General features: G+C 41.0%; 1 protein-coding gene across 22 annotated transcripts in view; it reads right to left on the bottom strand.

The window, feature by feature from the left end:
* The window catches only part of LOC100194727 (nebulin), a 104,030-nt gene extending 79,836 nt beyond the window's left edge, over nucleotides 1-24,194 (bottom strand). For 15 of the 22 annotated variants that reach the window (XR_006761217.1, XM_045704778.1, XM_045704785.1 and 12 more), the window contains exons 1-24: nucleotides 24,074-24,194; nucleotides 22,648-22,734; nucleotides 17,759-17,830; nucleotides 15,741-15,851; nucleotides 14,351-14,458; nucleotides 13,992-14,201; nucleotides 13,717-13,821; nucleotides 11,586-11,690; nucleotides 9,437-9,541; nucleotides 9,208-9,315; nucleotides 8,516-8,632; nucleotides 7,761-7,862; nucleotides 5,820-5,927; nucleotides 5,524-5,628; nucleotides 4,952-5,050; nucleotides 3,911-4,015; nucleotides 3,507-3,614; nucleotides 3,259-3,372; nucleotides 2,766-2,963; nucleotides 2,409-2,516; nucleotides 2,085-2,183; nucleotides 1,703-1,807; nucleotides 1,368-1,475; nucleotides 35-346 (exon numbers count right to left, since the gene is read on the bottom strand). Coding sequence is in view for 21 of the 22 variants with exons in the window: in XM_045704778.1 (XP_045560734.1) it covers nucleotides 35-346; nucleotides 1,368-1,475; nucleotides 1,703-1,807; nucleotides 2,085-2,183; nucleotides 2,409-2,516; nucleotides 2,766-2,963; nucleotides 3,259-3,372; nucleotides 3,507-3,614; nucleotides 3,911-4,015; nucleotides 4,952-5,050; nucleotides 5,524-5,628; nucleotides 5,820-5,927; nucleotides 7,761-7,862; nucleotides 8,516-8,632; nucleotides 9,208-9,315; nucleotides 9,437-9,541; nucleotides 11,586-11,690; nucleotides 13,717-13,821; nucleotides 13,992-14,201; nucleotides 14,351-14,458; nucleotides 15,741-15,851; nucleotides 17,759-17,830; nucleotides 22,648-22,707 (2,772 nt within the window). In the remaining variant the exon portion in view is untranslated. Of the gene's footprint in view, nucleotides 1-34; nucleotides 347-1,367; nucleotides 1,476-1,702; nucleotides 1,808-2,084; nucleotides 2,184-2,408; nucleotides 2,517-2,765; nucleotides 2,964-3,258; nucleotides 3,373-3,506; nucleotides 3,615-3,910; nucleotides 4,016-4,951; nucleotides 5,051-5,523; nucleotides 5,629-5,819; nucleotides 5,928-7,760; nucleotides 7,863-8,515; nucleotides 8,633-9,207; nucleotides 9,316-9,436; nucleotides 9,542-11,585; nucleotides 11,691-13,716; nucleotides 13,822-13,991; nucleotides 14,202-14,350; nucleotides 14,459-15,740; nucleotides 15,852-17,758; nucleotides 17,831-22,647; nucleotides 22,735-23,288; nucleotides 23,523-24,073 lie in introns of those variants that run through there. The other 7 variants (XM_045704779.1, XM_045704793.1, XM_045704799.1 and 4 more) reach the window with 7 other exon arrangements.
* Between the last annotated feature and the right edge of the window lie 749 nt (nucleotides 24,195-24,943).

Genomic DNA, 24,943 nt, shown 5'->3' with positions numbered 1-24,943 from the left:
GTTTTTTTCCTTGTGGTGGAGTCAAACTACTTACATCACTGGCATTGGTGTTCATGGTGCGAGCCAGCTCAAGGTTCATGGCCCCAGGCAGAAGACTGTAGTGGTGTTGGATCTTCCTGTAGCCAGCAAAGGTCTGCACTGTGGAGGCGTGCTTAGCATGTACAACACTCATCATGTCAACTGGAGAGTGGTACTTCAGCTTGGACTTGTGGTAGTCCTTCTTGTAGTTCTTGTCACTCTGCAACCTGGCCACCTCCATGTAGTGCACCAGCAAGGGGTCATCCTGAAGATTGCGGCAGCCGATTTGTTTGCCCTTTCCCTTCACATAGTCTTTTTTATACTGGATCTGAAAGGTAGAAGTAAAAGAATAATCAGACGTGACACTATTCAACGTAGCCTACATGAGGACTACATACTGCTAAATGACTTAAATGTAATGTAAATGTACATACTGTATAGCCCCCACCCAGTACCCTGCCCTGAAGTTAATACAGTGTGACCACCTGGTTACTCGACCATGCACCGTAGAGGCTGCTGCCCTATGTACATAGTCATGGAACACTGGCCACTTTAATAATGGAATGCTGGTCACAGTTTAAATAATATTTACATACTGTTTTACCCACTTCATATGTACAGTATATAATTTCTTGAAATGTTCCGTATTGACTGACCTTCATGTCTTAAAGTATTGATGGACTGTCGTTTCTCTTTGCTTATTTGAGCTGCTCTTGCCATAATATGAACTTGGTATTTTACCAAATAGGGCTATCTCCTGTATATACCACCCCTACTGTACCTTGTCACAACATAAGTGATTGTCCCAAATGCATTAAGAAGGAAAGAAATTCCACAAATTAACTTTGAACAAGGCACACCTGTTAATTGAAATGCATTCCATTTCATGAAGCTGGTTGAGAGATTGCCAAGAGTGTGCAAAGCTGTCATCAAGGCAAAGGGTGGCTATTTTGAAGAATCTCAAATATAAAATATATTTTGATTTGTTTAACACTTTTTGGTTAATTCATGATTCCATATGTGTTATTTCATAGTTCTACAATGTCGAAAATAGTAAAATAAAGAAAAACCCTTGAATGAGTAGGTGTGTCCAAAACTGTTGACTGGTACTGTATATATATATATATATATTTATACTCCGGACTCAGACATTGCTCGTCCTAATATTTCTATATTTCTTAATTCCATTCTTTTACTTTTAAATGTGTGTGTATTGTTAGATATTACTGCACTGTTGGAGCTAGGAACACAAACATTTCGCTACACAAACACATCTACTAAATATGTATATGCGACCAAACAAATTTGATTTGATTTGATGTTGTCCTGGCAATTTATTGTGTACTTACATCACTGGCAATATGTCTGCCGTGCTTAGCATGGATGACAGAGATAGCATCTGGCCTCATGTCGTAGCCCTTTGCAATGGTTTCCTCCCAGCTCTGCTTGTAGTAGTTCTGAAATAAATCAATACGGTAAATGAATACACTATTTCCATGAGACACTAATATAACACAGTAAATGTATGTAGCGCACACCCAAGAAGGCACAGCAGCATTAAGAGGAAAGATGTCTAAACACTGTAGAGTAGTGGGCAGACGATGATAATACGATAATATGTTTGATAATTCATTAAATGAAATATGAATATAAGGCACAAGTTATCAGTCTTGGTCAACAATACCTTGCTGATGTTGTAGGCGTTGCATTTGGCCTGAAGGAACTGGGGGTCATTATGGGGCAGAGAGTACTTCTGGTGGATCTCCTCAAGACCCTTCTTGTAGTGAAGCTGAGAGGGAAGAAGAATACTAATTAAAATGAGTAGATACACAAACACATATTTGTAGATATAAAATAGGTGTTCCATTCACGGAAATGAATTACTGATATCAAAAAAGTTTCAGATTTGTACTAAGTTCAATACAGTACGTAACCTTCATGAATTACCCAGTTACCTCGACACAGAAGCTCAGATGAAATAGCTTTTTCATCCAGCACTGAGATTAATCTGTGTTTGGGAATGAAGACAGATCACAATGTCCATACTATCATCCAATAAAACTCACATCACTCCTCATTATCTGGTTGACCTGGGCCTGCATCATGACGGGGTGATCAGCGATGGAGGTGAAGGGGACAGTGTCTGGGTGCTGACGGTACTTTCTCTGAAGTGGAGGATCAAGGGTACAAATATTATGTCAAAGCAGATTAAACCAATTTTTATGTGTTTTTAAATTGTCAAGGCGACAAAAGACTTTACACAATTAAAAATATATTACAACTAATACTGTTTTTATTGTGAGAGCTCTGGTGAGTATGGCTTCCTGTGTATTCACTGCATTATGACAAATAGACCGCTAAATAAAACTAGATCATGTACTGGTAGCTACCTCATTGAGGATATCTCCAGCTTTCTTGGCCTTCTCCACTTCCATGGAGCCGAAGGCGACCCAACCAGTGCCCTTGGTGGAGTTGTTGTAGTCTGAATGGTATTCATTCTGTAGTGAAGGAAGGAGTCATAAAGTAGTGTGAGAATTACCTTCATTATACTTACACTGTGTATAATGCTCCAATGCTATTATAACCTTTTCCCCAGATGTTTACTAGGATAAAACAAAACCAAACCAATCAATTAATGAACAAATTAATGAACAAATCAATGAATCTATTAGATCAATCAATCTGACCAATCAATCAATTAGATCAATCAATCAATCAATTTGATCAATCCTTCAGATCAATCTTACGTCACTCTGGATGATGTTGGCCTTCTTGGCCAGGTCCAGGGACATGGCGTCATGAGGCAGGAGGTAGCGGTTGTGGATGGTTCTGTAGCCGGTCATGCTGGCGATACCCTGGGACTTCTTGGCCAGGGTGTTAGACATCATGTCCAGCGTGGTGATGTACTTGGTTTTTGTCTTCTCATAGTTCTTCTTGTACTCGCGCTGTGGAGAGAGTTTGAGAGAATTAGAAGGTGAGGCACGACATTCTCTCCATGACAAAAAAGTGTTATTTAATATAAAGTTGAGACGAGTCACAGTGAGCCCTAATAGCCCTTTCACACTGACAGACACAGTCCTCATCTTTCTGTTTTATACCACAACTCAGTGGAATTTACTTTATTAGGTTTATTTGACAGGGACAATGTACATTAACTAACATTTTTGTAAATGTGCCAGATTATGATAGACGGCTAATTTGTAGTCTAATCTGTAGTCCCTGGGAAGGAAAATTACTTACATCACTCTGGATTTTGGCCACGTGCATAGAGTGCAGAATCTTGGGGTCATCATGTATGCTGAGGGCTCCCACCATCTTTCCCTTGTTCTTCTCAAATTCCTTCTTGTATTTGACCTGAGGGCAAAGATCAAAGATCATGTCAAGGCCTTTACTATACAGGATACAAAAGGAAACAGTCAGCATTGATCAGTATGAACAATAACATTACATGTATGTGTAGATGTTCATTTCAGTGCATGCCTACTCACATCACTCGCTATGTTTGTGTGGGCACGGGCTGCAAGGATCGAGATAGCATCACCCTTGACCTCGAACTGCTTGGCTTTCACTTTCTCCCAATCATACCTATAACAACTCTGCACAGAGGGAATAAATACATTTAGGATATTAGTATGATACAATTAAAGATCAGGAGGGTTTATCCAATGAGGGTCAACAATAACCGAATACAATGACTGTGAAATTGTCAATACAAGCACATCATTTTCAAATCATCTTATAACAAATTCAATTAAGTGTATTCAAACTATAAATGTATTTCTTTTAACATTATCTACAGTATCATCAACAGAACATTATCACAAACAGAACATTTTCTACATAATCACCAACAGAACATGACCTACATCATCATCAACAGAATTGCACTTACATCACTAAGGTTATATGCATTAGCTCTGGACTGGATGAAGAAGGGGTAGTCTGGGGGCAGGGCACACTTAAACTTATCCAACTCATACGCTGCGTGATAGTTGAGCTGGAAAACAGAAGAAGAACCACATAAATACACATGAAAATACAGTATAGTCAGGTAAAATGTACTGTTGGCAGTGCATAGAGCTGAGTAGAGCTATAGGGACTCCTTGTGGAAAAGATGAGTACTACCGGGGTTATTTCACACCACTAGAGGGCAGTGCTGCCTGTCTGTGAGGAGTGTGAGACCAAGAGTTGTCTGAACTGTCAGCCCCCCCTCCTCTCATTAGACTAGGGGTTATTTTCACCAGACTGAACGCATGTTGCTATTAATACTACAGAGAGAGAGATAGGGCTCTCTGGTTTCCATGGCGTTTGCAGGAAGACAGCTGGGTTATGTGGGGCTCCGAGTGGCGCAATGGTCTAAGGCACTGCATCTCAGTTTTATTCAATTGTTTTATGTCACCTTGATTTAACCAAGTAGGCCAGTTGAGAACAAGTTCTCATTTACAACTGCGACCTGGCAATGCTAGAGGCGTCACTACAGACACTCTGTTTCGAATCCAGGAAGTATCCCAACAGGCCGTGATCGGGAGTTCCATAGAGCGGCGCACAATTTGCCCAGCGTCGTCCGGGTTTGGCCGGGGTAGGCCGTCATTGTAAATAAGAATTTGTTCTTAATTAACTGACTTGCCTAGTTAAAAAAAGGTTAAATAAACAAAAGAAAAAAATGTGCTGTGTAGATGAATGAGCACATTTTCAGGCAACAGCTATCAAGAACCTTTAGTGTTATGGCAACGGCTCAACCGACGTCTCTTTTCTAGCATTTGTTTATAAACTCTAACAAAATGATGTCACATATATTTAACAGGTTGTCCCACGGAGGTCAAAATACCTATTTTCTAAGCTAGACAGACAGATGTAATTGTAATTCTATAGCGTAACTAGTTAATTTTGAACTTAATAGTCGTATAAAGTGTCGTAAAAGTTGAATACATACGTCACTCAGCTGTTTGGCGTTGATGGCGGCTTGCAGTTGAACAGGCGAGTCTGTCACTTGCGTAAACTTCACCGTATCCGGATGTTGCCGGTACACTTTCTGCAAAATGAAACAACACACATGAAAGATGTAATTTATAAACTGGATGGTTCGAGCCCTGAATGCTGATTGACTGACAGCCATGGTATATCAGACCATATACCACAGGTATGACAAAACAATTCTTTTTACTGCTGTAATTATGTTGGTAAGCAGTTTATAATAACAATAAAGCACCTCGGGGTTTGTGGTATATGACCAATATACCACGGCTAAGGGCTGTATCCAGGCACTCCGCGTTGCGTCGTGCTTAAAGAACAGCCTTAGCCATGGTATATTGGCCATATACCACACACCCTCATGCCTTATTGCTTAATTATATCATATCAACACCAGGAATAAAAAGAAGACAATGTTAACCAAAATCAAAGAATTCTGTCAATCTAATGTTCAATGGAAAGGTCTTGTCCATGCTCATCATACTGCAACTGACTGGTTCTAATTTACACCATTTCCTCAAGAAGTGAACTTACATCTTTACACTGGGCAACTTTCTTATGAGCTTCATATTCTGGCGACATAGTTTGAGGATAGAAACATCTTGTCTTGATGTCCTCATAATCAGCTTTGTAGTTTTGCTGAAAAGACAAAAGAACAGATTGTTACTTTCTAATCATTCAGAGTGAACTGACCTGTCGTACAGTAAAAATACAATGTGTGCATCCCAAATGACACCCTATTCCCTTAATAGAGGAGAAAACAAGACAAAACCAATGTTTTACTCTTAACCGTGTAATAGAGGAGAAAACAAGACAAAACCACCACTTACTTCGCTCTTGATCTCCTCCATTTTCTTGCAGTGTTGCATGTAGATATCCTCATAGCTGCCAATATAGTGGCCCTTCACCTCGTTCTCATACTTGTCTTTATAATGTGCCTGTGAGGGGGGACAGAAGAAGTAAACATGAATCCATGTAAGATCCATTTGCTTCTTATATACAGTTGAAGTCGGAAATTTACATACACCTTAGCCAAATACATTTAAACTCAGTTTTTCACAAATCCTGACATTTATTCTTAGTAAACATTCCCTGTCTTAGGTCAGTTAGGATCACCACTTTATTTTAAGAATGTGAAATGTCAGAATAATAGTTGAGAGAATGATTTATTTCAGCTTTTATTTCTTTCATCACATTCCCAGTGGGTCAGAAGTTTACATACACTCAATTAGTATTTGGTAGCATTGCCTTTAAATTGTTTAACTTGGGTCAAACGTTTCGGGTAGCCTTCCACAAGCTTCCCACAATAAGTTGGGTGAATTTTGGCCCATTCCTCCTGACAGAGCTGGTGTAACTGAGTCAGGTTTGTAGGCCTTCTTGCTCGCACACGCTTTTTCAGTTCTGCCCACATATTTTCTATAGGATTGAGGTCAGGGCTTTGTTATGGCTACTCCAATACCTTGACCCTGTTGTCCTTAAGCCATTTTGCCACAACTTTGTAAGTATGCTTGGGGTCAATGTCCATTTGGAAGACCCATTTGTGACCAAGCTTTAACTTCCTGACTGATGTCTTGAGATGTTGCTTCAATATATCCACATAATTATCTTACCTCATGATGCCATCTATTTTGTGAAGTGCACCAGACCCTCCTGCAGCAAAGCACCCCCACAACATGATGCTGCCACCCCCGTTCTTCACGGTTGGGATGGTGTTCTTTGGCTTGCAAGCCTCCCCCTTTTCCCTCCAAACATAACGATGGTCATTATGGCCAAACAGTTCTATTTTTGTTTCATCCGACCAGAGGACATTTCTCCAAAAAGTACGATCTTTGTCCCCATGTGCAGTTGCAAACCGTAGTCTGGCTTTTTTATGCCGGTTTTGGAGCAGTGGCTTCTTCCTTGCTGAGCGGCCTTTCAGGTTATGTCGATATAGGACTCGTTTTACTATGGAAATAGATACTTTTGTACCCGTTTCCTCCAGCATCTTCACAAAGTCCTTTGCTGTTGTTCTGGGATTGATTTGCACTTTTCGCACCAAAGTACGTTCATCTCTAGGAGACAGAACGCGTCTCCTTCGTGAGTGGTATGAGAGCTGCGTGGTCCCATTGTGTTTATACTTGCCTACTATTGTTTGTACAGATGAACGTGGTACCTTCAGGCGTTTGGAAATTGCTCCCAAGGAGGAACCAGACTTGTGGAGGACTATGATTTTTTTTCTGAGGTCTTGGCTGATTTCTTTTGATTTTCCCTTGATGTCTAGCAAAGAGGCACTGAGTTTGAAGGTAGGCCTTGAAATACATCCACAGGTACACCTCCAATTGACTCAAATGATGTCAGTTCGCCTATCAGAAGCTTCTAAAGCCATGACATAATTTTCTGGAATTGTCCAAGCTGTTTAAAGGCACAGTCAACTTAGTGCATGTAAAATTCTGACCCACTGGAATTGTGATACAGAGAATTATAAGTGAAATAATCTGTCTGTAAACAATTGTTGGAAAAATGACTTGTGTCATGCACAAAGTAGATGTCCTAACCGACTTGCCAAAACAACAGTTTGTTAACAAGAAATTTGTGGAGTGGTTGAAAAACGAGTTTTAATGACTCCAACCTAAGTGTATGTAAACTTCTGACTTCAACTGTACAATGAATAAAGGAGATCCACTTTGAATGATCAGTTAAGCTTGTTGCTGCCATTCTTACTGTACAATGATTTGTTGAACAATGAAAACATAAAACACATGATCAACAACATCAGTGAGGGGAATACTCACGTCACTGAACTGTTGTACAACAGAGTCCATCTTGAACTTGGGCGTGTCACAGTAGTTGATACTTGACCCCCTCGATTTCTCATAGCTGGCCTTGTAGACTTTCTGCAAAGGTAGTGATCAGAGGAGAAACGTTGAACAGAAAATAATGACAACAAAACTAGAGCTATATGTCTCAAATACAAATCAAAGTTATTTGGCTTTCAATTGATGAACTTCTTCAAAATGATCTTATATCCAAATATAAGGTTCTGTGAATAGCTACAGTAATTCTTAACACAAATTGACAGTGAGTGACTAGTAACTAAGTAGACTCATTAAAGTAGTGCTTGGGGTCATGTTACACCTCCAGTCGGTTAACTATAGTATACAGGCATCCTGGTTGTCAGAATTATCCACAGTAATATGATGATTAAGTTAAAGGGGGTTCCACATTACTCACCGTTACCACTTAACTAGTGGGAATCTGCTGTTAAAACCATTACCCTGTCTAACAAACTGCCAACTGTCTAGCTAAAAGTGTACTAATAAACACTATACAAGCTAATTTGAAACACGAGTAGGGACTGTTGAGAATGGAGATGAAAGATAACTGTTGTAATCAGCTAGAACATGGGATGGGACACTGAATGATTTTCTGTAACTAATGACTGCCTCTCATAGAAGAAATGTGATTGTTTAACTTCCTGTAACTTCTGTCTATTTGAGTAGACACCTGTTTGGACCAATGGTTCAGTCTCCCAGAATTAGAAACTTACGTCACTCAAGATGGTGCCAGCGTATCTCAGCTGCCTGAGCAGAGGGTTGTCTGTGGCTGGGAGAACGTTGTAGTCAGCTACCGATTTGCTGTTCTCGTAATCCTTCTTGTATTTGATCTGAGGAGAGAAAAATGGGCACAAGTCAATACATGATGTGTTTATTTTACTGGGATACTGTGAAAGGTTAATACGATTACTCATCACCGTAGCAGATTTTGGATTGACATGTCAGTCTGCGTTGGTATGTGAATGAAGCCACGGTGTGAAGAGCGTTTACATTTGATCGATAAGTGCTAAGAGACAACGACTCCTTCACGAAAGCTACAGTTTTGTTACTAGCTACGGCATAGCCTAAATGTCTTTAAACTACTGTCTGACAAGACAACTATTTGTAATTTATCTGAGTACGGAACATGTGTGGACACATCCTGATGTCTGCGTGACAAAAGAGTCATGGTTTTGACTGACGCCCTGATCAGACAAGGTCACAGGTCAACCCAGTGTGTCTCTCTGCCTGCCGCCGCATCAGATGGATCTATACAAATACACTCACTTACCCTGCTTCCTTTCTCTGAGAGAAGCAGTAGGTGGCTGTTTGGTTGGTTGATTAGCTAGTTGGTTTGATGTGCGTGTGTTTTTGTGTGTGTTTTGTGTGTTCTCCTTTACGCCGCTCTGAGGGCTTATAGACTCACCGAGCTAGCAGCGTGACCAGCCTTCTTGTGCTGTTTGTATTCTGGCGTCTCGGTTTGCATAAAATTGATTTGGTCTTTTATGTCCTCATACGCAGCCGTGTACATTTTCTGAAATGAAAAAAGACAAATGGATTAAATATAGATATTAAATGTGTTATGTTTTGATGAACACAATGTTATGTCACTATGCCAATAACTATTCATATGCTACACGATAGTGGGCTCTTACATTGCTAAGGTTGTCCATAGCTACCCTGGCAACGGCCACCTCAATGTAGGGCGTCTCACACCAGTGGCCCTTGACGTTCTTGTTGTAGTCCTCATGGTACTTGAGCTGCAAGATAAAGGCAAGGAAAAGTCAGACATTGGGGTAATTTAGAATAAGAAGAACTAAAGATTTGCCTCAATAACTACAGTAAGAAGAACTAAAGCTTTGTCTCAATGACTACAGTAAGAAGAACTAAAGCTTTGTCTCAGTGACTACAGTAAGAAGAACTAAAGCTTTGTCTCAGTGACTACAGTAAGAAGAACTAAAGCTTTGTCTCAGTGACTACAGTAAGAAGAACTAAAGCTTTGCCTCAATAACTACAGTAAGAAGAACTAAAGCTTTGTCTCAGTGACTACAGTAAGAAGAACTAAAGCTTTGCCTCAATAACTACAGTAAGAAGAACTAAAGCTTTGCCTCAGTGACTACAGTAAGAAGAACTAAAGCTTTGCCTCAATAACTACAGTAAGAAGAACTAAAGCTTTGTCTCAGTGACTACAGTAAGAAGAACTAAAGCTTTGTCTCAATAACTACAGTAAGAAGAACTAAAGCTTTGTCTCAGTGACTACAGTAAGAAGAACTAAAGCTTTGTCTCAGTGACTACAGTAAGAAGAACTAAAGCTTTGCCTCAATAACTACAGTAAGAAGAACTAAAGCTTTGTCTCAGTGACTACAGTAAGAAGAACTAAAGCTTTGTCTCAGTGACTACAGTAAGAAGAACTAAAGATTTGCCTCAATAACTACAGTAAGAAGAACTAAAGCTTTGCCTCAGTGACTACAGTAAGAAGAACATAAAGCTTTGTCTCAGTGACTACAGTAAGAAGAACTAAAGCTTTGTCTCTGTGACTACAGTAAGAAGAACTAAAGCTTTGTCTCAGTGACTACAGTAAGAAGAACTAAAGCTTTGTCTCAGTGACTACAGTAAGAAGAACTAAAGCTTTGTCTCAGTGACTACAGTAAGAAGAACTAAAGCTTTGTCTCAGTGACTACAGTAAGAAGAACTAAAGCTTTGTCTCAATAACTACAGTAAGAAGAACTAAAGCTTTGTCTCAGTGACTACAGTAAGAAGAACTAAAGCTTTGTCTCAGTGACTACAGTAAGAAGAACTAAAGCTTTGTCTCAGTGACTATAGCACTAAGATGGTATCCTAGAAGCATGAAACAATCAAGAAAGACAACAAATATTATCAGTCAAAATGTTCCTTAAAAAATGATTCTGAACAAAATGATACGTTGCTCCCTTTCTGTGTCCAGAACAGGGCTGCTGGCCTCCAGTAATATCATGGAGCAGGTGGCAGTTATCCCTTTCTGTGTCCAGAACAGGGCTGCTGGCCTCCAGTAATATCATGGAGCAGGTGGCAGTTATCCCTTTCTGTGTCCAGAACAGGGCTGCTGGCCTCCAGTAATATCATGGAGCAGGTGGCAGTTATCCCTTTCTGTGTCCAGAACAGGGCTGCTGGCCTCCAGTAATATCATGGAGCAGGTGGCAGTTATCCCTTTCTGTGTCCAGAACAGGGCTGCTGGCCTCCAGTAATATCATGGAGCAGGTGGCAGTTATCCCTTTCTGTGTCCAGAACAGGGCTGCTGGCCTCCAGTAATATCATGGAGCAGGTGGCAGTTATCCCTTTCTGTGTCCAGAACAGGGCTGCTGGCCTCCAGTAATATCATGGAGCAGGTGGCAGTTATCCCTTTCTGTCTCCCAGGGACAAGGACAGCAGGGCTGGGCAGGGCTGGGGACGGCAGGGCTGGGGACGGCAGGGCTGGGGACGGCAGGGCTGGGGACGGCAGGACTGGGGACGGCAGGACTGGGGACGGCAGGGCTGGGGACGGCAGGGCTTGGAGGGGGGCTTGGAGGGGTGTGAGACTTCACCCATGTCAAGCAGTTACTGACAGCACCCCTGCCCTCTCTGTCAGGACTCGATAGCTGAGGGCTATGATACATTTCTACATGATAATGTTATCAAGGATGATGAGTGACTGATGGATACAATGACAGATAAGCCATTGTCGATGAATTGTGATGTGTGTGTGTGTGTGTGTGTGTGTGTGTGTGTGTGTGTGTGTGTGTGTGTGTGTGTGTGTGTGTGTGTGTGTGTGTGTGTAGGAGCACTTACGTCACTGCGGTGTTCAAAATTTTTCTTGGCCAGCTCCATATCATTAGGGACAGCCAGAGATGTGTACTTTGCCGTTCGCTCAGCATGCCCCTTCTTGTACAGGATCTGCAGAGTAGGGTTGAAACAGAAGAGAATGTTGAGATTAACAGAATATTGAGATGAACAGAATGGTGACAGGAACTGAATGATGAGATGAACAGAGTAGGAGAGAAACAGCACAGAGTAAGAGAGAAACAGAACAGAGTAGGAGAGAAACAGAACAGAGTAGGAGAGAAACAGAACAGAGTAGGAGAGAAACAGAACAGAGTAGGAGAGAAACAGAACAGAGTAGGAGAGAAACAGAACAGAGTAGGAGAGAAACAGAACAGAGTAGGAGAGAAACAGAACAGAGTAGGAGAGAAACAGAACAGAGTAGGAGAGAAACAGAACAGAGTAGGAGAGAAACAGAACAGAGTAGGAGAGAAACAGAACAGAGTAGGAGAGAAACAGAACAGAGTAGGAGAGAAACAGAACAGAGTAGGAGAGAAACAGAACAGAGTAAGAGAGAAACAGAACAGAGTAAGAGAGAAACAGAACAGAGTAGGAGAGAAACAGAACAGAGTAGGAGAGAAACAGAACAGAGTAGGAGAGAAACAGAACAGAGTAGGAGAGAAACAGAACAGAGTAGGAGAGAAACAGAACAGAGTAGGAGAGAAACAGAACAGAGTAGGAGAGAAACAGAACAGAGTAGGAGAGAAACAGAACAGAGTAGGAGAGAAACAGAACAGAGTAAGAGAGAAACAGAACAGAGTAGGAGAGAAACAGAACAGAGTAAGAGAGAAACAGAACAGAGTAAGAGAGAAACAGAACAGAGTAGGAGAGAAACAGAACAGAGTAAGAGAGAAACAGAACAGAGTAGGAGAGAAACAGAACAGAGTAGGAGAGAAACAGAACAGAGTAGGAGAGAAACAGAACAGAGTAGGAGAGAAACAGAACAGAGTAGGAGAGAAACAGAACAGAGTAGGAGAGAAACAGAACAGAGTAGGAGAGAAACAGAACAGAGTAGGAGAGAAACAGAACAGAGTAAGAGAGAAACAGAACAGAGTAGGAGAGAAACAGAACAGAGTAGGAGAGAAACAGAACAGAGTAGGAGAGAAACAGAACAGAGTAGGAGAGAAACAGAACAGAGTAGGAGAGAAACAGAACAGAGTAGGAGAGAAACAGAACAGAGTAGGAGAGAAACAGAACAGAGTAGGAGAGAAACAGAACAGAGTAGGAGAGAAACAGAACAGAGTAGGAGAGAAACAGAACAGAGTAGGAGAGAAACAGAACAGAGTAAGAGAGAAACAGAACAGAGTAAGAGAGAAACAGAACAGAGTAGGAGAGAAACAGAACAGAGTAGGAGAGAAACAGAACAGAGTAGGAGAGAAACAGAACAGAGTAGGAGAGAAACAGAACAGAGTAGGAGAGAAACAGAACAGAGTAGGAGAGAAACAGAACAGAGTAGGAGAGAAACAGAACAGAGTAAGAGAGAAACAGAACAGAATGGTGAGATGGATCTCTAGTTTCATGGTTATTGGACACAGAGATAGGGTATTGGATAAATTGGATAAACCAATGAACTGGATCAGTGGAAACCTGAAGCTCACTTTAAAAAAAGAGCGACAGCAGTGACCATTTTAATTGCATCCTATTTATCTGCTTAAAGAAAATGCTTCCATATAGTACATCTGAATAACAGAAAAATACAAGCTCAGAGAGAAAAAAATAGAGGGTTTAAAAGGAGGGTGGTTACTGTACTTTTCTGAAGTGTGATTGATGTAGGCTGCCTTTCTGCGATGTGAGCAATTAATTGTTCTAAGTGAATTACAAAGTGAACCACCACATTCGTGGCTCAGCCGACTGACTGACTGACTGACTGACTGACGCAGAGACAGTATTCTAGGAATATTGTTGTTTAGGAGGATATTTATGATTGACAACAGTTAGTCAGAGTAAGAAATTAATGTTGTTAAGTCAAACATAACTATCTTAATCTCTGATACAACTGATCTAATAACACTGATATTAACTTGCTGTAATTACTAGTAAAAGTGTAGTTAAGTAAAGAATATAATACAATAGAATATATGTTTGAAGTTGCAGTACTCACATCACTGAGGACCTCCTGTGCCTTGGCCACCCTGCGCAGCTCCGGAGAATCGCTGTAAGGATAACACATGGTCTTGTCCTCATCCCATTGCTCCGTGTACAGTTTCTGATCACACAGAAAAATAAAATGACAAGTTAGCTTGGAGAAGCTGCATCGGCTCAAATATAAAAAAGCTATCAACCTTTTTTTGAGTAAAATGTCATCTTAATTGAGTAATCTACATATAAAATATTGTTATAATCTCATACGACTGAGTAGGGTTCAGTATGCGATACCTTGCTGTAGTTGGCAGCGTTCTTCACAGCCAGGACAAGCTCCGGGGCATCAGGGGGCAGCAGGTACCTGTCCTTTGTCTCATCCCACTTGGCCCTGTACAGAACCTTGCTGATCAGCTCAGAGACATGCTTGACATGGGCGATCTCTCTGGCCTCCCCATCATACAAACTGGTACACCTGACCTTATTGCCCTCCATGCGGTACTTCACCTGGTAGGGGCAATGAGTTAAGTGTTAGTTTGACAAAAATAAAATAAAGTTGTTGTTTAAACAAAAAAATTGCAACATTGACTGAGACTGAGATATATGATATCTATCAGAGAAGTGGACAGAATAGAAGAGAATGGAGACCTCCATACCTCAGACAGCTGCTCCTGAGCCTTCTTGATCCTCATCATCTCAGGGGTGTCAGCCGTGATGGCATAGGGTTTCCCCTTAGCCTTGTCATAGGCACGACGGTACTTGTTCTGTTAGGGACACAGAGGAACATCATAACATCCTAATCAAACTCTGGTGAGCCAGAATGACACATCAGAGCATAATAACATCATAATCAAACTCTGGTGAGCCAGAACGACACATCGGAACATGATAACATCATAATCAAACTCTGGTGAGCCAGAACGACACATCGGAACATAATAACATTATAATCAAACTCTGGTGAGCCAGAACGACACATCGGAGCATAATAACATCATAATCAAACTCTGGTGAGCCAGAACGACACATCGGAGCATAATAACATCATAATCAAACTCTGGTGAGCCAGAACGACACATCGGAGCATAATAACATTATAATCAAACTCTGGTGAGCCAGAACGACAGTGGGGTGAAAAAAGCATTCACCTGGGTTGTGTTCATTATGCTATAAACTGATAAAAACTGACAGAAACAGAGAAGGTACTACTTGGACTTGTCCATTAAGAAATGCAAACTGTCTCAGCCTCCAGTATTTATGCTGCAGTAGTTTATGTGTCGGGGGGCTAGGGTCAGTCTGCTATATCTGGAGTATTTCTCCTGTCTTATCCAGTGTCCTGTGTGAATTTAAGTATGCTCTCTCTAATTCTCTCTTTCTTTCTTTCTTTCTCTCTCTCGGAGGACCTGAGCCCTAGGACCATGCCTCAGGACTACCTGGCATGATGACTCCTTGCTGTCCCCAGTCCAGCTGGCTGTGCTGCTGCTCCAGTTTCAACTGTTCTGCCTGCGGCTATGGAACCCTGACCTGTTCACCGGACGTGCTACCTGTCCCAGACCTGCTGTTTTCAACTCTCTAGAGACAGCAGGAGTGGTAGAGATACTCTCAATGATTGGCTATGAAAAGCCAACTGATATTTACTCCTGAGGTGTTGACCTGTTGCACCCTCGATAACTACTGTGATTATTATTATTTGACCATGCTGGTCATTTATGAACATTTGAACATCTTGGCCATGTGCTGTTATAATCTCCACCCTGCACAGCCAGAAGAGGACTGGCCACCCCTCATAGCCTGGTTCCTCTCTAGGTTTCTTCCTAGGTTTTGGCCTTTCGAGGGAGTTTTTCCCAGCCACCATGATTCTACACCTGCATTGCTTGCTGTTTGGGGTTTTAGGCTGGGTTTCCGTACAGCACTTTGTGGCATCAGCTGATGTAAGAAGGGCTATATAAATACATTTCATTTGATTTGACTTTCACTTTCCGTTTCAAAACGTTTTGCTACGTTTTGACCTAATGAACAGGACCTGGTTGACCTGGGCTTGCTTACGTAGGAGAACAAGTCCAGCATCTTCTGGCTGTGGGCCAAGTAAGGAGTCATGAACTTGGAGGTGTCCACCTTAACCTTCTTCCTGACCACTCTCCTCACAGGAACGCCAGGCTGGGAAATAGAAGAAAGGATGTTAGTTGCGTGACCGTTGTTCCTTAATGATAGGAAACCAGGCCAGAGGTATACATCCACTTCCAACGTACAATCCACTTACAAAGGCTAGCGACACAATACAGAGAAATCAGAAACAAGACGGAATCCTGACTACTGTAACAATGGAAGAATAGTACTAGGTCGGTATAATATAAAGAAATGGGTAAACAAGTGCTAGAACAGGCCGTGTATATAATAACATTTATAGCATCGAAAAATTATTTAGAATTACATTTTGACTATCATAAGACTCTTACAAAAGGGACACTTGTGTGTGAAAGCAACAATGACTTGGAAACGGCTAAACTTTGAACATTGAGATATTAAATAAATGATAGAGACAAAGCCTTGAATAGAAAGAGTTTGTAAAAAGCCAGAAGGCTTTGGAATGTGTTTGATGGAGGAGAGGAGAGCGATGTGTTGATATGGGGAAGACAGATGGACATCTGTGGATTAGGTGAAGGAGGGGTTGAGGTCAGGAGGTGAGGACTGAGGTCAGTTCCCCTTAAGGGAGTAATCAGGGTTGGTATCTGGTTACCTTCTTTCCTGTGGAGAGCCATAAAATGTAAGGATTGCAGAGAAAGAGGAGTGTCTTATGTGGGATGTATATAAACTGTGATGTCTGAAATATTTTGCGTTCTGATTTCAGCTGTACAGAACCTTTGGGAAGAATAAACTTGGTTAAAGCTTCTCTAGTGTCCGTGGGTTATTTACTCTGAAAAATTAGAACCTAACACTACTCTGCAACCAAGTGCACTTACTTGCAAGAATTCAATACAATGCTTAACAAAAAAAGGACAACCTTAAGTTACAAATTGTGTTTTTCACCCTATCATGTGGGCCCAGTTTTTCAAAAGTTATCTATCTAGATTTCGCCTATCGGATAGGATTAACTGCATAGAAATCGAATGAACCAGAGTCCCCATTCAAGTCAATGATTTGTCCATTCTATTCATTGTATTTCAATGAATTTAATCCTACCCAATACGCGAAATCCAGATAGATAGCATTTGAAAAACTGGGCCCATTACAGGGAATGATTATAGAAATACACTGTGTACACCAAACATTAGGAATACCTTCCTAATATTGAGTTGGCTAGGTTAAGGTCTAGTAGGGACCTATTATCTAGTAGGACATATTATCAAGGCTACAGGAAAGTACAGGAACTGAGGTAAAGGGACTGAACAAAGGAAAGGAAATGAGAATGAGTGAAGGAAAGGAGACTGAAAGAAGGAAAGGAAATGAAAGGAGACTGAATGAAACAAAGGAAATGAAAGGAGACTGAAAGCAAATGAAAGGAAAGGAGACTGAACGAAGGAAAGGAGACTGATCCAAGGAAATGAAAGGAGTCTGAACCAAGGAAATGAAAGGAAAGGAGACTGAGTGAAGGAAATGATAGGAGACTGAGAAAATGAAAGAAGGGACTGGCCATGAATGAGCCAGTGGACAAAAGCAGTGTTGGGCATAGCAAGACACACAGTTTCACAGTTGACAGACTGCATGCATCACTTAGCAACACCGGGCTATATGAGGGCTATTTCATCTATCACTCACTAGCCTTAGGGCCATCTGAGGACAATTAACATGAAGTCGTGATTTGTGAATTACCCAAACAATCGCCTTTTTGTTTGGGAACTCACTTTTGGAATGGCAAAAAAAAATATTCCTCGACTTGAGTAAATTGTGAATTATTGTTAAACAAGGGAGTTTCTTTAATAATCCACGGGGCCACACACACATGGCATTTTAAACAGTATCCTTTCTTGTAGAGTTTCTTTCCTTCGGTGGTGGAATAACCCTCATGGCATGCAAGTACCCAGCATGATGAGCTGCTGGTTCTGTTTTTCACTGTTGTCTTCTACCTGTTGAGTTACCGCTGCTGCCCGAGATGTGGTCTGGTGAGAGGTGGTCGAAGTCACCGTCTCCTCAAAATACTACAAATATAGGAACAATTCGCAGGTTTCAAAATCGCCATTACAAGTAAAAGGAAGACATACTGTATCACAAATGTTTTGCATTGAGTTTTTCTCCCAGCTCTGGTGCAATAATACCCTGATCTCTGACCAGAGGTGGAAAAAGTACCCAATTGTCATACTTTAATAGAAATTAATACCTTAATAGAAAATGACTCAAGTAAAAGTTAAAGTCACCCAGTAAAATACTACTTGAGTAAAAGTCTAAAAGTATCAAAAGTAAAAGTAAAAGTATAAATTGTTTCAAATTCTTCAGACCAGGGATGTTATCTTCATTAGTGAGTGAATTGGACTATTTTCCTGTCTTGATATGCATAGAAAATGTAACGAGTACTTTTGGGTGTGAAGGAAAATGTAGGGAGTAAAAAGTACAATATTTTCTTTAGGAATGTAGTGAATTAAAAGTAAAAGTAGTCAAAAATATAAATAGTAAAGTAAAGTACAAAAACCTACTTAAGTAGTACTTTTACATTTTTTACTTAAGTACGTTACACCACTGTCACTGACACAGTCAGTTAGCCTTTTATACAGGAAACAACACTGATAAACAGTAATAATTATACTGACTTAATACTCATCTGCACTGTTGCTACAATTATCTGGTTATAGTAGCTAAGTCAAATATTCTGCACTAACGTTCAAAGTTCAGCTACAGTCTTTGATAAGTACCATAATTATATAGTAATTACATTCACTATAATGTAATAAAAAGTCCCATGTATCCCAGATCTCACCAGTGACTTTAAAGGTGTCCTTTGGGAGCCTGGAATATGCTGTGATTAATGAACAGTGTAATGAAGCCCCTATTCCAGGGGGAAAGAGGAGCAGGAGCCTATAATAGCAACTGACTGCCTGCCTTCTGTCTGCCTGACTGTCTGCCTGACTGCCTGCCTTCTGCCTGCCTGCATCTGACTGACAGAGCCCTCTGACCAGACCTGGGTTCAAATAATATTTGAAATACTTTTTAATAATTTCGCTGGTCTTGACTGAGCTTGTCTGGCACAATGGGAACAATAGAACAGTTGCAAAATGGCAAACTCTGGCATTTTTCAAAAATGATGTGAAAGATTAGTATGTTAAAGATTTCAAATAGTATTTGCAGTGAACCCAGGTCTGACCAACATAACCCTCTGACTGACCATCCCTGGGAATATAGACACCCTCACAAGACCTCACTGGCTATTTTTGTTGGTTATTACATTTACAAGTCCATTGTTCTTGTTATTAATAGCTGTTATGAATGTGAATGTCAACAAGACAGATAAAACAGATTTAATATTTAGAGATTATACTAATAAATATCCTACAATCAGTTTCAATCAGAGCAGCATACTGTACTAAACTAAAAACATTCTCAAACATATTCCCTGTATAGCCTGTGTCTAACTTTAACTAGGTTTAATTGTAGCCAATGACCTGTGAGTTGAGAGTGACAGTACATTGTTCTCTAACTCAGGAAGGCAGTCATTGCCATAGCATAGAGCACAGTCCTGTAAATATTGCTAACAACCCTACTGCTAGAACAGTCAAGAAAACCCTTGAACTCTAATAGTCATCTCAAACATCTCAAATGCAACATCTCAAGAGGCCATTTTCTGACTCTACAAGACTGGGGAGAATCATACAGGTACATGAACACCCAAATGATAGGTGTTCCCCAACATGTTTAAATAATGAAAATAAACAATGGAGCACAGAGAATAAGTAGAATCTGCTAGCCTGATTGCAGATCTGTTTGTGCTATCTTGCAAGGAGATGCATCAGGCTAAGATTCTCCTACTGCTACAGAGCTGCTACAGAGCCTAGCTCTGCGTTCCTCCTCTAGCTAGGTGCAGGTTGGCTGTCGGTTTCTCTATACTTGTATCTACCTTCTAAGCACATTCTAAATTGACGTTAGCAGACCCTGGGCTACTGGAGATACTGCCATGTGATTTAAAACAGGCAGCACAACCCTTCTCCCTCCCTCCCTCCCTCCCTCCCTGCCTGCCTGCCTGCCTGCCTGCCTGCCTGCCTGCCTGCCTGCCTGCCTGCCTGCCTGCCTGCCTCCCTGCCTGCCTGCCTGCCTCCCTGCCTGCCTGCCTGCCTGCCTGCCTGCCTGCCTGCCTGCCTGCCATAGATGTCCACAGCTAAATTTGTATCTCCAGTGCTGTCCTGTCCAGAGAGTATTTAACAGCCACAGCTCAGAGCTTAGAGTCAATGTTTCTCACACTGGGAGAACAATATAGTGTGAAATGTTCTCAAACTTGATTAACATCAAGAGAGAAAAGTAGCATAGCATAAGACTATTAGGCTGAGTACCAGTCTCTTTAGCTAACATTTCACTTCTTGCCACTCCTTGTCTTTGGCCCATGACATGGAGTACAGGGAGAGGATTAGCTAAAGAGACTGGTACCCAGGCTATAGAACCATGTACTACTATCTTGAGAAAGAGCTTTTGTTAAATGCTGAATATTAAATACTTACCATCCATATTAATCACCACTTACTAACCATAATAAAATATCAACAAACAATTATACAAAGAAAAAAATTGGGGGGGGCTTACATTTCCAAATGCAACAATAAAAGATCAGAAGTTTCTTCCACATCTTCAATAAGAAGAAATGATTCAGATTCCCCTATAAATTATCAACAACATAAAGTTTAGACGAATACGAGCCTAACTTTTAGACAAATATGAGGCTAACTTAAATCCTATTTCACCAGGAAATAAGATATTACATTATTAGTCTTCTACTTTCAAGCTCTGACACAGAGTGGACCATCACAAAGAAATAAGAATAAAAATACTTCCTTAAAAACTTGGATAGACTATGTGGGTTATGGTGATACTACACAATGTCCAGAACTGCCAGTCTAAAGCTAAACGGCTCAAAATGTTTTATTGCACATTCTTGCAGAAAGGCACAGTATTATCTCACTGATACTATCTACAGTATCTAACACAAAACTTTGGTCACTTCCAACAAAATGGCGGCTCCCCAAGCTTGCAGGTCTTCCATCAATCCATCATTCTTATGAATGGAACATCACAACATTACTACACCTTTTACACCAATGGTGTAAGAAATGTTCTAGATTAAGAATGATGATGGACTCTTCCATTGAGGCATATGCGGTGCAGTGTAACCTAATATGAATTTACAGTATCTGCAGGAATGTCAGCAATGTCTTCACACTGGCTGTTGTGTAACAACTACACCTATTACATCAGTGTGCTCCTGCCATCAAAGCCCATAGTTGTCTGGGAGTCTTTAGGATAAGGTGATTGGTCAGGTAAAGTGTACTTATACTACATGTATCGACTACCAAGTTAAAGGTGCAATATTCAGAAACTGCTCCGCCATTTCCTGGTTGCTAAAATTCTAATAGCTCGCCTAATTTCAGGTTATGTGACAAAACAAGCAGTCATTGTGTAGAGTATCTTTGTAACACCGAAACTGCTGTGAAATATGTTTTCAATAACCAAAAATATTTTATTTTCAGCTGTTTGAAGCTCGTGTTCAAAACCGAAAGTAAAAGACACAAAAATGAAACTTAAGAACGGGAAGCATAGAGATAGCGCACATAGAACAGATCTACTGCTTCTTAGACCTGCTTTCAATGAGAATGACATATCTATAGCTCACATTTCTATATGAATTTGGTCTGGTTGCCCAAAAAGTTATGTAGCTTTAAAGGAGGAGTTTTCTTTGCACTGCTTAAAACCGTTTTTTATCTTCATTTGTATTTTAGTCTCAAAATCAAATCATTTCTGGGTAACAATTAAGTGCCTTACTGTGACTGATTTAACTTAAAATGGTGAAAATATATATATAATTCGTAGCAAAGAGACATTAATCAAGCTAGGACTGTGCTAGGACTGTCTGGGAGTGGTCTGAGTGGGGAGGGGAAAACTGAAAATGTATTGGCAGAGAGGTTTAGAACTCTCATTCTTATTGGTGTATTAACTAATTTACCGCCTGTTGATGTCACCAGGCATCAACAAACGGTAAACTTTATCCCACCAAAGCAGACAGAAATTTCAGGCGGTATTTTCAAACAGCTTTTACACTAAAGGGGCACTATCATAATTTAAACAATTTCACAGTATTATTCCAACCTCATTCTGTGAACATATATATTGTTTTTGACTGCGCTGGGCCTTTAAGTGCAATGGTCCTTGTAAACAAAAGGGTATGATTGCTTTTTATGCTCATAACTGGGCTTTAAAATGTCCAGGAAAAGAGGAAAGTGGCAGTGGTTTTGATTTTAATGGCTGGTCTGATTTGCAGTTCTCTGGTCTGTACAATGTTGGCCAGGGCCATGTCTCTAGCCAGCTAGCATATAAGGAGATGGGTGTTCTATTGAAACAGGATCTAACCCTCCTCACAGCTCAGAGATGCCTGGCCTCCTGAATTGCTGACTGGGGTGGTATCAAAAGTAAGTTTACTATTCATAGGGACTGAGTAAAGCTAGCCACTGAATCTGCAGACCCACCAGTACAGGGGCCAGAGAAGCCCAGTGGAGCCATATAACTCTGACCTAAGAACATAGAGGGTTTGGAACAGGGTCGGGGTGCCAATTCCATGACAATTCGGTCAAGTCAGGAAGTGAACTGACATTCTGATTCCAATTCCAAATTTCCTTGACTGATTTTGGAATAGAATTGACTCAAAAACCAGAGTGGAGGGCCCACAAGGCCTAACACTGCACCTCTCTGATTCAAAGGGGTTGGGTTAAATGCAGAAGACAACTATGGCATGCTGTGTTGATCTTGTGAGAAAATATTTACTTACCTCTTCCTCGATAATCTCCTCTTCCTCAAACTCCTCCTCAAATTCTTCATTCTCATCCATGATGATGCAGTTTTAGGGGTTGTCTACCTGAAACACACAACAATCATTTGATTTCTCAATGATGCACCTCCCAATAAACTATGGTTGAAACTTTACAAGCACAAGTGAAAACCATATATTATCCATAACTGGACTGCAATAGTCAACATGTAAACTCTGTTATAATACATTACTCCATAAAACAATGTGTTTTTACCAGAGGCTGAAGGACAACATTAACATAAATCTTTTAAGAACCTGCCTTGCATTGTCTTTTTAAGCCAAACCACCAGTCAAAGACAGAATATGGACAAAACCCTCTAATCAAGTCGGTCACACATAAAGTATGTAACATGATATTCTGATATTTCTTAATCTCTTGTTTCTTCTTCTTATTTTGTCATATTTTTATGTCTTGGGATTATTTGTGTGTTAGTATTATACTGTTAGACATTTGCTGCACTGCTGGAGCTAGAAACCAAGCATTTTGCTGCACCTGCTTTAACATCTGCTAATCTGTGTATGCAACAAATAAACTTTGATTTGATTGTAACATGTACACACAATAATGCCAGAATGCCAACCAATGCAACATGCTGTACCCCAGTTAAGATTCCTGTAGTATTTCCAGCGACCTTAGAGTAAAGGAAGCTGCTGACTTGCCGTCCACTAGAGCCCCAAACTGATATTCCACTTTGCCTTTTGCCTTCAAACCTAGACAAAAAAACAAATACTATTCAAAATTCCCAGTCGGATAAAGATCAGGTAGAGCTAAAAGGTGTGACCACGGGCCAAGTTGCACTGGACTGCTTTTCACAGGCCTGTAGGCTTTGTTGAGGGTTTGACACCCAAAACCCCCTCTAGAGCAGTCCTGCGTCTCCTGGCTGAAGGGTTGGCACAGCTGTCCTCATATCGCTCCAGCTATTTGTCATGTAAGCTAATGCCTCTCTGCCTGATTGGCTGGCTTTGTTTAGCTAACGGCGCTCCAATGCCTTCTGAGGCTGCAGGTTAAATATAGGACCGCTGTACTAACTACCCTTTTTTAGCGCTCCACTCCCAAACTCTTCACATAAAAACGATTTCCATCAAAAGTGACTTGAAACCAGAAGCAGAAGAGGTTGGGGAAAATGCAACAAACTTGTGGATGTTCCATTGTTCCATTGACAGCCCTGTTGGTCTCTGGAGGTCCACTACTCTGAGACTCCTTCAACCAGCACACAGCCCTTTAACTGGGCTTATTCCTTGATTAACTATCCCCAAACAATCCACTGGAGCAGCAGAAGACAGATTGTACCAAAAAAGTCCCTAACAAAGGCCATGCAGAGGGTGTGCTGCAGCGGTAGGAAGAAAGGAAAGAAATATGTTCAGTTAATTTTTTTTTGCTTACCAGTTTACTTTAGAGTCAAATCGTTTCCCAAGCCACCAAAGAGCCTCCCCAACTTCCCTCCACAGAGACGATGGGCGACAGCTCACAGGTGCAGCGGCACCCCAGTTATCATGTGGTCCAAACAGCCAATCAGATGGCAGCGCTCTCAGGTTTCAAAATCTAAATATACCTAAGTGATCCCTTCAGAAAGGAGCACCTGTTCAGTAAATGTATCAGAGAGAAATAGATACAACTATGAGGAAGAGAAGGGGTTTGGGTAGAGAGGGAAGAGAAATCAAGTGAAAACCCCAACTACCTTCCCACCTAGGGGCTAATGGGAGGTGATCGCCAATGTTGACTGGTTTGGGGGTGATGTCAGTGGGGACACTCTTGCAGGGGGAAGTGAGCTGTAGGTTATTTCAGAGTATAAGTACTAATCTAGGATCCAGTTTGCACTTTAGATGATACTTAATGTGATTATAATATGGACAGGAAGGCCCTCATTCTAAATCAGTACTCCTTCTCTGAGATACTTGATACATAAGCCGTCTGGGGAGACTGGTACTGATAGTTCAGGTGAGGGTACTGCATACTGACTGACTCTATGCAGGAAACTCTCTGACTGAGATCATGCGTTAACTGACCCTGGTCACAGGCTGTTTGGTGTCTGGAACAGGGTCAAAGCCAGAATGGGCCACTGGATTTAATGGGAAGGGAATCAAACCGTTGACCTGCTTTTCCACCACCAACCCTAAATAAATACGCACCATAAATAAAAAACATATCAACCCTCGATGTGATGGTATCCTGTAAAAAAAGAATGATTACGAGTTACTCATGACATACTTCTAGATTGAGCTCAGCATGAGAACTAAAGGTTAGATCAGGCAC

The sequence above is a fragment of the Salmo salar genome, chromosome ssa21 (assembly GCF_905237065.1).
Source record: "Salmo salar chromosome ssa21, Ssal_v3.1, whole genome shotgun sequence".
Classification (NCBI taxonomy): domain Eukaryota; kingdom Metazoa; phylum Chordata; class Actinopteri; order Salmoniformes; family Salmonidae; genus Salmo; species Salmo salar.
The sequence above is the reverse complement of the archived record's forward strand: the minus strand, read 5'-3'. Positions and strand labels throughout refer to the sequence as shown.